The sequence below is a fragment of the Phallusia mammillata genome, chromosome 6 (genome assembly GCF_965637545.1).
Source record: "Phallusia mammillata chromosome 6, kaPhaMamm4.hap1.1, whole genome shotgun sequence".
Lineage (NCBI taxonomy): Eukaryota > Metazoa > Chordata > Ascidiacea > Phlebobranchia > Ascidiidae > Phallusia > Phallusia mammillata.
Window position 1 is genome coordinate 7,754,944 of NC_137257.1, and position 17,597 is coordinate 7,772,540.

General features: G+C 38.1%; 2 protein-coding genes across 3 annotated transcripts in view; one reads left to right on the top strand and one right to left on the bottom strand.

Annotated features, from left to right (window-relative positions):
* Positions 1-12,490, bottom strand: part of LOC145234768 (uncharacterized) — a 40,531-nt gene extending 28,041 nt beyond the window's left edge. Inside the window, exons 1-14 of one of the 2 annotated variants that reach the window (XM_080099491.1) lie at positions 10,111-12,489; positions 9,310-9,475; positions 8,563-8,836; positions 7,963-8,106; positions 7,391-7,562; positions 6,754-7,029; positions 4,254-4,411; positions 3,714-3,902; positions 3,095-3,198; positions 2,684-2,814; positions 2,427-2,559; positions 2,244-2,362; positions 1,484-1,699; positions 316-500 (exon numbers count right to left, since the gene is read on the bottom strand). In XM_080099491.1, coding sequence (XP_079955617.1) covers positions 316-500; positions 1,484-1,699; positions 2,244-2,362; positions 2,427-2,559; positions 2,684-2,814; positions 3,095-3,198; positions 3,714-3,902; positions 4,254-4,411; positions 6,754-7,029; positions 7,391-7,562; positions 7,963-8,106; positions 8,563-8,836; positions 9,310-9,412 — 2,204 coding nt within the window. In that variant the 5' untranslated portion in view covers positions 9,413-9,475; positions 10,111-12,489. Of the gene's footprint in view, positions 1-315; positions 501-1,483; positions 1,700-2,243; positions 2,363-2,426; positions 2,560-2,683; positions 2,815-3,094; positions 3,199-3,713; positions 3,903-4,253; positions 4,412-6,753; positions 7,030-7,390; positions 7,563-7,962; positions 8,107-8,562; positions 8,837-9,309 lie in introns of both variants that reach the window. The other variant, XM_080099492.1, reaches the window with a different exon arrangement.
* Positions 12,491-12,797: 307 nt separating this feature from the next.
* LOC145234770 (uncharacterized) lies at positions 12,798-14,139 on the top strand. The gene has a single exon (XM_080099495.1). The coding sequence runs from the start codon at positions 12,971-12,973 to the stop codon at positions 13,997-13,999; it is 1,029 nt and encodes a 342-aa protein (XP_079955621.1). The 5' UTR covers positions 12,798-12,970; the 3' UTR covers positions 14,000-14,139.
* Positions 14,140-17,597: the final 3,458 nt, after the last annotated feature.

Consider the following 17,597-nt stretch of genomic DNA (forward strand, 5'->3'; position numbering starts at 1 on the left):
AATCGAAACTCAAGTGTTCAAGACGAAGCACTTGCGTTCTGCATTTAAAATAAAATGCAAGTCTTGACACACAAATCTTAATGCAACAACACAATACAAACTCCTTTTCACAAGTGAACTGACATTGTACTTTACACAAACAACGAAATCTATATGTTTTGCCACGACTTAACACTGACTACTGAAGAACAAATGCTCAGTCAGAACTGTTCTTCTGTGGTATTACGTTCAGGTTTAAACTTTAAATCTAACTGGTTAGGATTTCAAATTCTCAATAGCTCCTTGTCCTCGACCAATAAAAAAACCCTTACATACCTCCTTGAATGTAAGTCAAGCGTTCCGATCTGTCGTGCATTTTCTTCCCCGGCAATCTCAATCGATGTTATACTTGCTTTCATTCTTGCCGTGTCGTGGTTCAGTCGGTCTATAGAAGCAGCATGGTTGTCAATGGATTCGATTAAGCCACGTTGGCTGATCTGCACAGACGCCATTGTGACACCCTGAAAACCAAACAAAAAGCACTTTAAAGTAGTGGTTTTCGTCTATACTTTCACTAGGAGTTGCAAAGGCTATTAGGAATAAACAAAAATCAAAAGAAATGGAAAATAAATTTGTAAGCTAAAAAAGTAAGTATCTTTAGGTTTACTTAGAGTTAGGACCTATCATATAAAGGTCACCTATAATAATCTAATTTCAGACTTATTTTGTGTTACAAAAATGCTTTTCACTTATTTATTGTAACGCTTGATTCCAGCTTTAAGAATTACAATGTTTGTCCAAACTATGTTGTTGTTGCAAAAGCATTCTAACAATAATAATCGTTTACTAACCCACCTAAGGGGCAAAGATTATCATTTCGGTGCAAAGGATTCGGTTCAACTCACAGATAAAATAAAAGTTTTCAGGCTATATGCTTGAAACGCAAAGTTACGTGTGGTTGACTCAGAGTTGCAAGTCGGGCCGGGCTTTTCGGGCCGGGTTCGGGTTCGGGCCGGGTTCGGGCCGGGTTCGGGCCGGGTTCGGGCTTAGGTATTTGTGAGAAAACGGGCTTAAAACGGGCCTGACTTAAAGTTCCGTGTCCGCCACTGTTTTTTAAATAAAATCACTCAGCTAAGTAACAATTCTGTAGCTTTGACCTAATGCCCACCCTCCTCTAAAACGTATTGTTTACCCCATTGTCTACTATTGTTCATTGTGTTTGTTGTCTTTATCTGTTTTCTTTCTCATCCTTTGTTGCAAGGCTTTCGTGGATAGGCCTGTCAATCAAAATTTCGGGCCTAAACGGGCTTTGCAAAAACGTTTTGGGTTCGGGCCGGGCTTCGGGCTTATACTTTCGGGTTCGGGCCGGGTTCGGGCTCAAATTTCGGGCCCGCTTGTAACTCTGGGTTGACTGTACCCTGCGACAATTCTTTAGCTCCAAAGTTTTTTTCATGCACACAACGTCACAGGATAACTTATCATCACATGTCACTTATCCATTTACCTGGTTAATTCGGTCGCTCAGAACTCGTTGTATAATATCCGTGAAATTTCTCATGATAAATCTCAGTCCTTTGACCTCACGCAAATGACGTTGCATTTGCGTAGACACCGCGTCATCGATGTGTTCCTTGCCCTCCGCCAGCGACTCATTCAACTGCACCACAACGTTTCGAACGGTGTCCAGCGCCTCGCCTTGCTCGTTTATGACGTCATACACCTAAAAGTGACGTCAATGATCAGAAAAATGTGGGATTATGTGAGCTAAAAGTTTGCAGGGAGGTTTCATTTGTTTGATATCAAAAACTTTGTGCAGGATTCATTGGCGAAAAAGAGACGCAATCCGGATTAATTCTCAGGTAATGTGACAAAATTAATTAAACACAAAGACTGGTATTATTTGGATTTCATGATTGGCATTATTTGGATTTTACCCTTTTGGTAATTGTTATCCATTTTCACAAAAAAGAGGATTGTATACCCCGTGGAAACGCAAAGTTTGGCAAATAGCCAAGTCGCATTTATATCTAAACCTGACCCAAAGTCAAGTTACATCAGCCGGGGCTTAAGGTCATTAGACTTGGTTCACTGCAGCGCCATTAACGCAGGAGAAAAGTAAAGTCTGGACAAATATACTTAAATTTTCGTCATAAAAATGGTGGTACTCGAACACATGATATGCAGATATTATTTAAAAAGGCAATTAAATGTGAATAATTTGCAGATGGTCGTTTGTATCTTTTTCGGGTGATAACTTAACTTACGCTGTCGGACAACGCCGTTATGTTGCGATGAAGTTTTCGATGTTCGCCGAGTGCTCTTGCATTGAGTTCAATTGTTTCGCGGAGATTTGCGTCAGCTTGGCGAAGCTCCGTTATGCCACCTGGTGTCAATAAAACCATTTCTCAACTACAACCTACGACCAATCGTAAAAAAGAGGAACTCACCTTCCACCTGCCGTACACTCTCCTTGCAAAGTACAATCTCTGCTCTAAGTGTCCCGTTAAGACTCTCTACTGACGCCACACGGACGTTTTGTTCCTCTTGCCCTTCGCGTATGTCAGTTTGAAAGCTTACCAACTGTTACAAATTTGTTTAAGTGTCGTTTTGTGACAACCATTTATGCGTACAAAACCAAACAAATATAAAAATGTATCAATACCACAGATTCAATGTAGTTTTTTGCAACGTTCTTAAAACTTGCCTGTTCAGAGACCCTGTCGATCTTCCGATTAATTTCGGTACTTGATCGCTGAAGCGTGTCTCGTATGCCGTCATAGTCGTTTCGAAGTATTTTCATCGAGTTTCGAGTTGTGTTGCGGTGGTTGGCATAAGCTGCAAAAAATCGTCATCGTGCACTTTAATCAATGTAACCCTTGAGAAATTCGCATACAAACCTTAGTGCATGTAAAAGTTATAGCTGTTATGACACAAAATCGGTTTTAGGATCAAAATAGAAGATGATGAAAAGCAGAGAGTACAAATGCACAAATAAGACACACGCAGTTTCCACATACTTCCATATTTAACAAACAATTACATGTATAAAACAGAGATGATACACGTACAGATATGCAAAGTAGCGATTATGTATTCATAGATAGCAAATTATTACCTGTTTGATAATTTTCTAGAGCTTGGTTCACGATTCCTAGTGCCATCTTGTTGGAAACAATGACTTGACCGTATTCACGCAGGCTGGAATCGACTGCTCCCAACCTAACACAATTTTGCACAGTTTATCAATTAAGTCTTTACACAAATATTTTGGAAAATTATTTTGATGTCTCAACGACAATTTGCATGAAGTCATAAACAACGTTAACTTATTCGGGAAGGTGCGAAAACCAAGGTAATTTTAGTTTCATCTTGGAGATGATACAACACATTAACTTGAAATATTTTTACCCTCGTGGGGCCAAAGAAGTCATATGACTCCCCCAAAACTAACTCGAAAGAAACACAGTAACCACTGCCCCCCAAAAAATATTTTTTATTCTTTTCTATCCGTTTGTTCTAACTACGCCACTGTATGTGATTTTCTTTTTATCACAAAAACAACTTCTTTTTTAGACTTTCGTATCTTACAAATTTTGATTCGTTTTGACAATGTGTTCGAATTCGGATCTTTTAAAATCGCATGCAAACTCTAAACCGATCAGAAATTTTGACTCCGAAATCTATTACATTTTTCGCAAATCATAACGCAGCACAGTTTTTTAGACAAAACCAACCTGTTATTGACGACTTGGTGTCTCTGTACATTTTCAGTTAAGAGGATCTCGAGCGACCCCGTGCGGTCATCCACAGCCAATAATTTATTTCTTGTGTTGACCAAACTGCGTTGAAGACGAGACGACTTCCGCTGTACGTGTGCTATGCGATCCCTTTGTTCCGTGACATTCCGCTCTACCATCGACGTCCTGTGGAAATTACAATAAATTAAACTGACTTCAGTAGGAAACAAATCGAAATGCGACTAAATTCACTCATCGAATCCCGCAAAAACGCGTTCGAAAAGGAACAAAAGCTATCGAAATCGTAATATGTATTACATTGCTGTTTCAAAAATAATACAAAAATGATTTGCCTTTTCGAAAAAGCTCAGGAAAATATTGCGTTTAAACTTGAAAAAAGCTTTGTGAGAAACATAACAATGCGACTTACTTTTACCAGTGAGTAACATAATCAACCAAAACAAAACAAAATTTATCTCCATTATAACTTTCGTTTAAATTGGAAATATAATGTTAGCAGATTTTTCAAAAAAGCACCTCAACTTTAGAAGACCGATCTGGTGTTGAAGGTGCTCATCCAATTCAGTGATTTCTTCGACGCGATCAAGGAACAAATCGGATATGCTTCTGTTAACTGATGAAAGAACACCATCTATTCTTTCCTCAAAAGAGTTCTTTGTTGTGCCCAGAGTATCCTAAAATAAGTATTCGTTGAAAACCAATTAACTAAATTTTGAAGTACAAATTGCTTTAATTGTAGAAAGTTTAGAACTAGCTTTGATCGTATTTTTTGCTTTGAATTTTAAAAGTTGGGCAAACATTGCAAAAACAACTTAACATACTTTACCTAAAACGACAAAGAAACCTACCAATCCTACAAAAGTGGCTCTTAACTTTCAAAGCTTGTGGACTGCATGTTTCAAATAAACTTTTTCGATGCAATGTTTTATAACTTGAGAGTGATAAACAGGACAGGTTGACGATTAATCCAGCAATACTAAAGCAAATTTAAAGAAAACGTGTAACGTTATATTACGTCCTAATCGGCAATAACTACATAAATAGTTCTACAATTCTGTAAACGAATAAACGACTTGTCGAGAAAGAGCAGTTCTGCTTCGGAACTTACAAGGCCTTAAAGATTTTGCAAATGCAGTGTAAAATTGAAGTGTAGGGGAGACCGGGGATACTTCGGACGCGGGGATACTTCGGACCGGGTATATGACGTCACAGTAGCGCATTGTGATATCATTTTTAACAAATCCTCATGCTTCCATTACAAAGCAGCATACTGTTTGGGAGCATGCGTAGTTCAACCAATTAGTAAAATTATAAGAAGTTAGTTCAACAGAAATATCTACTTCATGTCCGACATATCCCCGGTTGAAGTAAGTGTATTATATTGTATGCTCACAATAGTTTCAGATCATAAAAAATATGGTAAGAACGTTTAAAAGAAAGACGACAGGAAAGTATGCTTCAAGCGACCAAATGAAAAAAGCTGTTCTGGCAGTTATTGAAGATGGATACTCGTACAGACAGAGTGCCATTGAGCACGGAGTTAATCGCACAACCCTATCAGATTATGTCCGACGACATAAAAAAATATGGTGCATTGGTCTCATATTCTCCTAATTTTAAACAGAAAAAGATTTTTAGCGAAGAGCAGGAAAATTCGTTGGCAGATTACTTGCTAAACTGTTCGAAAATGTTTTATGGTTTGACTCCAAAAGCGACTCGCCGATTGGCACAAGAATACGCCATCAGCAATGGCGTAAAAGTCCCAGAGTCCTGGGTGACAAACCAGACAGCAGGAGAAGATTGGCTTTCAGGCTTTTTGAAGAGAAATCACAACTTGGGCATAAGAAAAGCGAAAGCGGCAGAGAGTGGTCTGTTATCACGGGAAACTTCCCTTCCACATACAGAATCGTCCACTTCACGTTCTAAACCAGGCGAAGAGAGTAGCGATGGAAACACTGTGCCCGGGCCTTCCAACATCCCGTGTTCAGTCCATGTCTCGCCAGAATGTGTCAGACCATATCCCAAAGCTCAACCACGAAAGAAAAGGCCAGAAGAAGGAAGAAAAAGAGGCCAATCATTTATCGCTACCGACACGCCTGAAAAAAAGCTATTAGAAGAGAAGGAAAAACAAAGGCAAATAAAAAAAGTCACGTTTCAAAACAAGAAAACATCGCGGCGAGCAAAACGAAAAATTTTGGAGGAAATTTCTTCCAGTGATGAATCTTTCACCCCTGAAAAATCTCTATCAACGGATGAAGTGTGTAGTGAAGAAGATATTTCCACACCCACGCTAAAAGAAAAAGCTGATGTGGGAGACTTCGTACTAGTAAAATATGACGCACATGGCAAGAAATCAGTCTTTTATGTAGGCAAGGTTGTCGACTTTGAAGACTCCGATGGAGAGAAAAATGAAAAAGATCTCGACATAAAATTTTACAGAAAGAACCCCAAAGCAGTGAATTCATTCGTTGAGCCGCTAGTGGAAGACATCCACGTCGTGTAAAGTAACCGGGTTGCCATGGTTTTGCAAAATCCCGTATCAGTCGGGGGATCCAAAAGGCAAGTGGGTGCCCTAAGATTTCCGATCAACCTTTCCTGTTTTAATATGCGCTAAAGTACCAGCTTAGCCTAGTGGACTTGTATATCAGATGATTCGTTATTATTTCGTTTGTCGTTTTTACCAAATGTGTCGAATAAAACAAAAAAACGTAATCTGTCCGAGGTGACCCCGGCCATGTCCGATGTTACCCCGGTACCGGGCAACATCGGACACTTGAGAGCCTTAGGAATTAGACATTTTACATGCATTTCTAGTTTGCTTTGGCAAGTGAAACTCCTACCCTTTTTCGGCAAAGGATCACCCCTTACAACAAACTAACATTTAAGTTCATGTGACGGCAGTGACGCATATTTATTGCAATTTTCAAAAATTGTCCGAACCATCCCCGATCTCCCCTATTTTAGGAGTCAATCTAAAAGTTGCCATCAGTTAAGAAGCAATACTCTGTAAACCAACCTGATTCATAGTAACTCTGTTGATCTTAGTTTCAATTTCGTTGATCATCGTTTTGCTATCTACAGCGTAACTTGTCAAAGTCTGTGACAGGAGCTCCTGGTCTGACGTCACTTGTTCGAACGATGACGTCAGATCGAGAATATTCCGTGACAAAGAGTCGAAGCGCGACGCCACGACGTGACGCAAGGATCTAAAGTCTGATGTCATCATGTGACGTAGTGACATGGACGCGTTGTTAGTTCGGAAGTTGTTTTCGTCAGCTGTCTCTTGCAAACGCTGAAACGTGATCAAATAACTGGAAACAATGCCAGAACTATTTCACAAGGCTTTCTTATTGTAAACAAAATATGCTCAAAATCACCCCAAAAGAGCACAAGGTCTTAAACCATGTTTGTTTGATCGCACAAACATGAAGTAGGTAAGCACAAGGCTGAATGGTTTATGGTAAATAGCGCTTGGCCAATCGTTTTCAAGAAATACATAGACCTACATCAAGTATAAAACTCTAACCACTGAAAATTAAAATAACATTTAACTTAGGTATACGAAAGTGCAATGTTGGTAAAGGTCGTTTTTAGAGCAACCGGTGCTAAAAATCCAAATATTTCACTGAATTACTAGTTTTTCTTTTATTTACCGTTATTCGCTCCCAAATTCTATCCTCGGCCTGGTTTAGTCGTTCCACAAAGGAATTAAGTCGTGCGTATCTGTTTGACTGGCGGTGTACAGCCGACCTAAGCTGATGATAGGAACTGTTGAGGAAAATCACTGATTCGTACATCTCATCCTGTCGACCAGCGTTCGAACTCCTGCACATAAAACGTTTAAAAAATAGCTATTTACCGGATTTGAATAACTTAAAACGTCAATTATATTTTGTGTAGTTTCTAGGTTTAGACCGAATGATTTTTTAGGATAGTGAAGAGTATAGATGGCAGGTTTGGTGTAGTGAAGGAAAACATACAAAACGTTTTAATGTTTGTAACCTCAACTGGTTTGGAGTCATAAATCCGCTTATATACAGATCTACAATAAGACAGAAGTAAATACGTCATTTTTAATGTCTCTATTTCTCTCTTAAAGTCTCGTTTAAAGCGAAGTGGTTTTGTATTGTTGTAATCCTGCTTAAAATTAATGTTAAAATATTAAAATAAGCCTTGCATAAAAAAAAACACAATATAAGTATTTTACTCGGCAAATGGCACTGACCGAGCACCATCCACGTGGCGTTCAAGGTTTTCTTCAGCCTGCGTCAATCTGCTCTCTATCGCTTTCGTGCGGTCAAATGTTTCTTGTCTCGTTTCGCCCACAAGTGAAACCGCTTCCAGCATCTTACGTTCGTTAGAATCAAGTCTGACAACAATAACAACGCCACAATGTAATAGGTTCATTGTATATAATATACAAAGCAATGTAAAACGTTTCAACAGCTATGAACGTGCTTAACTACGGCTAGAGTTAAATGCTTGACAAGACTTTAATCACAAAATAATAAACTTTGAGGTGTAAGGTTTTTTTCCTAACAGCAATTATACCATGGAAACATTTACTTTTCATAATCTAACTTTGCTTAAACAATGTTGAGAAAAATAGCAAACATTGGTTAACTATATGGTGATAATTTAGCCTAATCCTGTATGTTGGAGGAACAAATACTGTTCGCTAATTTAGAAAGCAATTTAGTTTATTCTGCATAATGACTCAAACTTGACTCGAGTCGTCTGCAAGCGAAATTTGAACTCGCTTCGTGAATAACTAGACTAAAATAGTGAAAATGGTTGAATTAGACAAAACAATAATGGGCCACACCTTAACAATATCCGTGTGTCATTTCCCTCTGCCGACGAAACATGTTGATTCAGTGCTTGTTGCAAGTTTTCGATATCAAATCTCGTGTTCATAAGTTGCTGAATCTGTTGTGCAACAAATTCGGTAGTTGCTTGAAGGTTGTTCGTGTTATCAGTCACGTGAGCTTGCAAATCAGCCATTGAGCTCGCGTCTAATCTTGACATCGATTCAAGCTCACTTCGAAGGTAACGGAAAAGTGTTTCGTTGATGACTGATGTACGACTTCGAATGCTTTCTGTGGACAAAGCAAACAAGCATGTCACGGCTTGGATTTCGGTTAGTTGCAATTTTCTTATGCTACACTGAGGACACGTTTTAAAATTGCATTACAAGTAACTGGTGTTGCATATGATACCAACGACAGTCATAACAGTAATAATAATAATAATAATAATAATAATAAAAACGGTAGCCCGTGCATACAGTGGTTATAGATAGAAAGAATTGTAATAAACCCCCTTAACGTTTTTGAAAAAGGGTATGTTTTTCTTGAAACAATTACAAATGGCAAGTGTTTCTGAATAAAGAGAAAAAGACATTACAATTATCAAATTTGAATTTTGTATAACATACACACAAACTTTTCTTCCCAAACGCAATTAACAAAACACTTAGGCTTGATTTTATTAAAAAGTTAAGCCAAGCATTAAGTATTCAATCACATTGCCTCGTTATACCGATATGAACATGTTTTAGTGTATTCCAAACCTTGCATGTTTCTGTTAAGGAGACTAGCAGAGCGTTGGTGGTTTAAAATAGTTTGTTGCAAACGTTTGATGACCAGGCGTTGCATGTCCATCTTATTGGTCATCGTATCGACTTTTCGGTTGTTGACACGGACAGCCAGAGCACTTTCATCTGCTCGATTTCTTGCCTGTTAAAAATAGTAACACAATAAATCAGTGATTCCCATTCTTCTGTGGTCGCGTACCACTTTAAGAATACGCATCGTCAACGCGTACCACTCATGCTTACAAAGAAGTATTTTCAATCAGACAACTGTTACTTTGTGAAACTAAAAATGTAGTGCAACAAAGAGCTCAGCACACTTATGCGTAATCTAATATTCCTTGCTTTCCATCAACCAAGTAATGCGAGACAAAACGTCATTAAAACAAAGTATGCTTTAGCTTCGACGTTGTACGAAAATACTTTGAAATTTAATACATTTAATGCGCTTTTTGCACTTGCAGTAGCCCCTAATTCCCTTAAAACTAGTTTAATGGTGAGCACATAATCACTTTTGTTACATTTATGGCGAAACAATTCAAGACAAAACATTTTGTTTGCAAAAAGTTACCATCATCGTACTATTGAATCAGCATAGCGATGAGCAACCTCGTGTTATTGATAACAATCGCTTTATGTCAGGATAAGCGATTGTGTGCAAAATACGGAATAAACAAAATACCGAAAGGGGTTTACAAAATGCAAACCTCCAAAAGTGCCGTCGCATAACACCGTTTGGGAACCACTAATTTAAGCAGATACACATGCATATCCACCCACCCTGAGAGATAGATAGCGAGTGAGAGAGTCGGCGAAAGAGGAGTTGGTGGTGGCAAAGGAAACCGGCTATCAAAGCCCATATAAAAATACACTGCCGTTTATCAATGTATAAAATATTGCAATAGACCTCGTTGATTTTAATTCTCGCACAAAAAGTAAAAACTTCCTGAGGATGCAGGTTATTTTTCATCTGGGAACTGTAAGAGTTACAAAGAGAAATACCTAGTGGGATCCAGCCATAGTGTGGTTATATAATTTGACAAAATTTTAAAATTTTATAGAGGATCCTTTGTGTACCAAACGTGTCACAATACATTTTTTTGCATATTAGTATAATAAGTTCAAAAACATTCGTAATACACTTTCGTTTTTCTTGGTCTTTCACCCTACAAACTGTCAGGTATTCAACCTCACATCTGCCTTTTTATCGTAAAATGTCTGTGCTTTTAAAACATGTAAGCAGATACACACGCATTTTAAAAAGAAAAGAAAGAGGCGTTGGTAGAAAGGAAACAGGCATAGGAAGCATTGTATTCTACTCTTTTCTACCACGTTCTTGAAACAACCTAGCTATCGTTTGCTGTAACACGGGAAACAGCGTTACTTAATGCTATCTCCTCCACCGGAAAGATTGACATATATTGCAAGATTTATAGATTCTATTCCCTAAAACAATACAAGGACTTATCTTAGAAATATTTGTTCTAAGACATTGCCCTTCAAAAAAGGAAAAATCTTAGAAGTTAGGATGATATGACAAATTGACAACCATGGCTATAGAGAATTAGGGATAGGTGGTGAATTATTTTCTTCCTTCGCATTAGTAATACACCATGTGGCAACAAAGTTGAAAATAACATTGATGGTTAGTGGCTTTTACGACCCCCTCGACTGGTCCCACCAACGATCTACCCCACCCTTTATTCATAATGCGCCAATCTCACTTTCCTGCGAGACACAGTCACGTAACGCCGCTTTATACCACAGTCGCAGCAGCTGCGCGTTTAGTCATTATAATCCACTAATTGTGCCTTTTGTGCTGTTTGGTCGCTATAGTTTTAAGTATCATTTTTAGCATTGTTTTAACGAAGTCCATCCCAAATACTTTTCCTACTGTTTCGAATATTTAAATCGATTTTAAACAAAACAGCCACGTTTGAATCAGTTTTCTTCTAACAAGCATAGAAACTGCAACATTAACTTGTATTTGCTTATACTTTGTAGAGAGGAACTATTGAACATGATAAACGAACTCGATGAGGTATAGGCTAATTGGATGTTTCATAAAAATCAAAATCAAAAGATGTTTTATTTGTTTTAATGACAACAAGTCGACCCTAAGAAGAAATCGGATAATATTTTCGATTTTGTCGGTGTTGACCATAAAAATCATGTAGTTGGTTTCGTTGCTTAAATTTTTGAAAAAGAAAATATCCGGAAAATTGCCGTACGCTCAATCTCGGTTAGCTGTTTACGTATCTGCTCTAAATTATCGTTTTACGTAAAAAAGAAAGTATTTTGTCGCCATAAATTACAACTCGCAAATAATGAAAAAAATCCGGGTAAACGCACCGAGAAGAACGAACTTCACGCTTAAACACATTAACAAAACATTTGCTTGATGTTTGGTAGAAGGTTCGGCATTTTAAGTGGCTGGATAGACACACATCAAACAAACAGTTTTATTCCCTACCAAAACACAAAAGTTTTACAGTTTTGCAGACCACTGGTGTGCGCAATAGAGCAAAACTATTTAGGATGCAATGTTGTGACGATTTTGTGTCAATGTTTTCTGTAATCCGTTTTTGTGTCAAGGTTTTCTGTAAACTTTTTCGGGGGGTTCGAACCCAGGACACCCCCGGGGACGAATCCCGATCAGGGTTTTTATGTCTGTATATCAGAGGCGCCAGACCAGTCGGCCAGGTTTTTGAACCATAAAAATCAATTCAAATTACGCCATCCAATCTGGCGTGGCGTGAGGATTTTTTCTGACTTACCCAATTTAGTAATGATTTATGCATGGTTTGGTTTATTGTTACGGTTAAAATAGTTCACACGTGTAACAACAGTCACATATACATCATTTCGCGGTCGGTTAATGAACGTTGCCATATGGGGTATTTTAATATTTTTGTCATGCTTGGACATTTTACCGTATGGTTGTTGCACAGCAACAGGTCGCAACATCTGTTGGCAAAAATCGTGTTCAAGAGGAGTTGATGGTGGCATTGTGGCATTAGTTTCGCCCCGCAAAAAGATAAAATATTCTATTTAGCCAGTGACAAAGTGTAGAGAGGTTGAAGTTTATTTCTACTAAGCTCTTTTATTTAGCAAGTTGTTTTTAGAGCGGTAAAAAATTAAAAAAACACATCTAGGATCAGATATGGTAAAACGAGTGACAAAAATGGGTCTAAAATTGATCGACAGAAGTAGTTAACGGACTGAAAACTGGTTTGGATATTGGAAATATAGTGGTTGAAAATTTGTAAAGCTCTGATCGTTCTGTCTGTATAGCAATCGACGTTTAAGTCTATGTAATATGTTACAAATCCTAACTTGTTCACAAAATTATTGTCGAAAACAGGCACCGTTTTTCTTTTTGTCTACGGGTTTGTGTATGCGCTGTGATAAAACGCAAGAAATTTTATAGCATAGTAATTAAAGCTATGCGACTGAAGTGTCGTGACAGAAAAAACAACTGCGAAAAGTCCAAAGGTTTGGGTTTAATATTTACTTGAGTCGTTGTGCTTTTCAAACCCGAAAGTGAGTGTAGAAACCATTTCGGTAAACCTCGAAAATTTTGAACATTTCACTGTTTTCATTACAGGTTTACATTTTCACACATTCTTCTAAAGTAAATATGGCGAACAACACTTCAGCATTGGAAGAAACCTTCACAATTGTTAGTGAATCGACAGTTATAGAAAAAATGGCAGTCGGAGCTGCAGTCGCTGTAACGGGTTATCTGACTATAGCTTCATTTGTATATCAGCTGCATTCACAACAAGGGGGTCTGAAACTCAACAACCGACTTTGCACTGCTTCAAGTTTTCTGTTGTTTCTGCTGACGTTGCTTTTTTTGATTGAGATTAGTTTAACTGTGTTCAACTCTACAGTGTGTACATGGATAGAAAATGTTGGCATCACTGAAGCCAGTATTTCGTTGTATCTGGTCTACCTTTCCTTGTGGTTTCGCCAACATTCAGTGTACAAAACCGTTCACTCCAAAAAGGTGTGGGTAAACAGAGCAAAGATTCTAAGCAAGTTGGTCCTTGCCGGAATCACGTTTTTCACATTCATGCAAATTGCAGCTGCTTTTTTTAACACAACGAATCATCTGCCAATGAAGAGATGCGTCACAGAACCAACAATAGGTCGGTTTGTGATTGCAAGTTCAGTTGGCCTAGTTCTATTTCAAGTTTTACTTCTGGTCCTATATCTTTTGCCATTATCGAAATACTACAGATATTTGACAAACACTAAGGGCGTCTACATTCGTTGTGCTTCTTGTACTGGAGTATGTGTAGCATCTACGGTTGTTTTCGTTCCTTTTATACAATTTTCAAGTTCCATGATATTGAAACTGGAATGGATGACGCACGCAGTGTTTGCTTTTTTTGGCGTTTGTTATTTTGTGTCGAATGTTATTACATCGATATTTTCGTTTCCTGATTACAAGAAGCGGCTATTCCCCTTCAAAATGATTCAGATGAGAAAATTGGGTAAAAAAGTCCATCCTTGCGAAACTACAGACAACGGTGGCGCGCGGAATGCTGAATCGCGTACAGGTGCCGTAAAGGCTAAAGGAGAAAATATTGAAATGCAAGTCTTCAGCATCTCGGAGAATGTCAGCAACAAACCAAAATTAATCGAAATGAAAGAACAATAAAACAAACAGAAAAATATACTCAAAATGTTTGCTGAATTACGAATTATTTTCGGGTAATTTAATGTGCATGTTTATGTTGTGAAAAATATCAGTGAGTTTTATGTTTGTCCATTTTATCGCCATGTATATGTAGCTTAAACGTATATTTTTTTTTCAAAAATGTCTCATGAAAGATTATTTTGATTTATATTTTTGATAACTCTGCATTAGTTACCAAATGTGCGTAAGCAAAATCTATTACGGTTTCAATAAATATCTTTTGAGACAACAAATTGCGTTATAACTTATAGCTTATAGATACATGTTACCAACCGCAAAAGTTCCCGTGTTGGTACAATAGCATTACCAAAAAAGGCGCAGTTTAGTTTGTTAATAAGTTACAAAACAAGACGTTATGTTCACCAAGACGGATAGACATAATTTTTTGTTAGCTGTCAACGTAACTCTTCACGTTCCCCATAGGAAATGATTTTTAGAACTACTGTAGCTTAGACTACAAAAAGCTAAAATGTCGGACATCAAAAGTATTTTTAAATATTATTTACGGACACAACTTTATGCCGAAATTCCGTACGCAATGGTCACCCTACTCTTTGAACGGAAACATAAAACACATATCACGCGCACTTGGATTGTAAACCAAAACAAATAAATGTGAAAGCCTTTAAAAGTCTAGTTCTTCAAAACTAGCAGTCAATAGGAAAAATGCAAAATGTTATATGTCCTGTGGCCTCTTTATTTTGATTTGTTCGAACACAAAAAGCCAACATTAGGTAACATTTTTACAGGAAAGTTTTCATAGTCAAATATATCTGAGCAAACCCAACAAAAATTGACTCCCATGTTAGTAACAATACCTTGCATACACATTTATTAAAAACACTAACAGTAAATTTACGCAGTCACAACACCCAAAAAAACGACAAATAATACTTTAAACATGTTTTTGATTGTTTGGTAATGTTTATGTTCCAATTTTCTGTACTTGAGCAAAATCACCGGTGGAGCTACTCTAGGATAAATGTGCCAACCTTGTCTAATTGGGTAGAGTTTAAAGTTACAATATTAGCAGACGGAACGCACGAATAAAATATTTGAAGTCATTGACTTGTACGTTAACATAAAACAAAGGTACTGTTTTATAACAGATAAAGGTAGGGTACACCATCACCTCGATTTAACCATACGAATTATTGTGTTGAGAAACGTTTTCTTTGATGAAACTTGTCGTTGCAATTCCTACAACTTTAACTACTTCATTGGAAGCAGAGTTGCAAGCGGGTCCGAAATCTGAGCCGGAACCCGGCCCGAGCCCGAAAGTATAAGCCCGAAGCCCGGCCCGAACCCGAAACGTTTTTGCAAAGCCCGTTTAGGCCCGAAATTTTGATTAACAGGCCTAACCACGAAAGCCTTGCAACAAAAGATGAGAAAGAAAAAAGAGAAAGACAACAAACACAATGAACAATAGTAGACAATGGGGTAAACAATACGTTTTAGAGGAGGCTGGACATTAGGTCAAAGCCAGAGAATTGTTACTTAGCTAAGCAATTTTATTTGAAAAACAATGGCGGACACGGAACGTTAAGTCAGGTCCGTTTTAAGCCCGTTTTCTCACAAATACCTAAGCCCGAACCCGGCCCGAACCCGGCCCGAACCCGGCCCGAACCCGGCCCGAACCCGGCCCGAACCCGAACCCGAACCCGGCCCGAAAAGCCCGGCCCGTCTTGCAACTCTTGGAAGCCTCAACGATATCATTTTTTGTGTTCCCTCTGTCAGGGACATCCGAGACCGAAATGTTTGGGTCTCATGGTAAAAGCCGTTCTTTCCAATTTGCGTGAGAAAGCTGAATGAATCAATGATTCCAACCCTTTCTGTGGTCGCGTACCACTTTAAGGATACGCATCGTCACCGCGTACTACCCATACTTAGAAAGAAGTATTTTCAATCAGACAAGTGTTACTTTCTGAAACTAAAAATGTAGTACAACAAAGAGCTAAGCACACTTTTACGCAATCTAGCAGTGCTTGCTTTTCATCAGCCAACTAATGCGAGGCAAAACGTCATTTGACACAATATTTTTTAAGTCATACTTAGCTTTGACATTGTACGAAAATATTTTATAATGTAATACTTTTACTGGGCTTTTCGCACTTGCGGCATCCCTGAGCGTATTATCATTTTTGTAATAGTTATTGAAATGTATTTTTGTTATAGTTATGATATTGCACCAGTATAGCGATGATCAACGTCGTGTTATAAGTAACAAACGTTTTATGTCAGGAAATAAGCGATTTGTGTGCAAAAATACCGAACAAACAAAATACCGAAAGGTGTTCGCAAACCACCAAGAATGCCGTCGCATATCACCAGTTGGGAAGCACTGATTTAAGCTGATACAAACATATCCACACCCACCCAGAGAGATAGATAGCGAGATGAAGAGAAATAAAGAGAGAGTGAAAAAAAGAGGCGTTGGTGGTGGTAAAGGAAACCAGCTTCAACAAAGCTTAACTAAAAATACACCGTCGTTTTCTCCAAGTATGAAATATTACAATAGACCTCCTTGATTTTAATACTCCCACGAAAAGTAAAAACTTCCTGAGGATGCAGGCGTTTCTTCCGTCTGGGAACTACAAGAGCTACAAGGAGAAATACCTATAGTGGGATCCAGACATGCCGTGTGTCATATAATATGACGATGCTAAAATTTAATGGAGGAACCGTTATGTACCAAACATGCTTTGAAACACTGTTTTGTATTATTGTTTAACAAATTTAAAACATTTGTAATACACTTCTAGTTGCTTAGATCTTTACCCTACAACTGTTAATTATTCCACCCTATATCCGCCTTTCTTCGTAAAATGTCTGTGCTTTTAAAACATAAAAGCAGATACCCACGCATATTCATTTTAAGAGAGATAGAGACGTTGGTAGTGAGGAAACAGGCATCCTGAAGCAACTTATCGTGGGCTGTAACACGGGAAACATGCGTTACTCCATCCTATCTTCTCCACCACAAAAGAAAATCTACCTTCGTTTCTTCCGCCATTAGCTTAACATATTGTGCAAGATGTATAGATTTTATTCCTCCCACAATACTCAAAACTTCCGAAACCACTTTATAAATTGTGTCGAACGTGACTTCAGCAAAGCAAGAACTTTGTCTTAGTTGATGGTTGTAGTGAAACTTTAGAGAGAAGTCATGAACAAGCTTGTATTTGTGTTTCTGCTTTTTGCTGTGCTAGTTGTGACCGATGTCTGTGGTAACTTTGTGGGATGGAATGGGGGACCAATTTGGTCGCGGGGTAATACTAACTCGCCTGTCAAGAAATGGCGCAATGATGCTGCCATTGTTTTGTAAGTTTACATCTTAAACTTCCATTGATATACTTCATAATCAGGACTACAATAACCATTTGTTAAGCAAGCAAGTGTATTTTGGGCAGTTCTTAACCCGTGCGTGAAAAAGCCATGTTTAAATCAGTTTTCTTCAAACAAGCATAGGAACAAAAACGATAACTTGTATTTACTTATACTTTGCAGAGAGAAACTACTGAACATGGAAAACGAACTCGGTGAGGTGTAGGCTTATTGG

Bases quoted from the DNA above. Each gene is read 5' to 3' on its own strand.
- LOC145234770 (XM_080099495.1), top strand. From the start codon at position 12,971: ATGGCGAACAACACTTCAGCATTGGAAGAAACCTTCACAATTGTTAGT.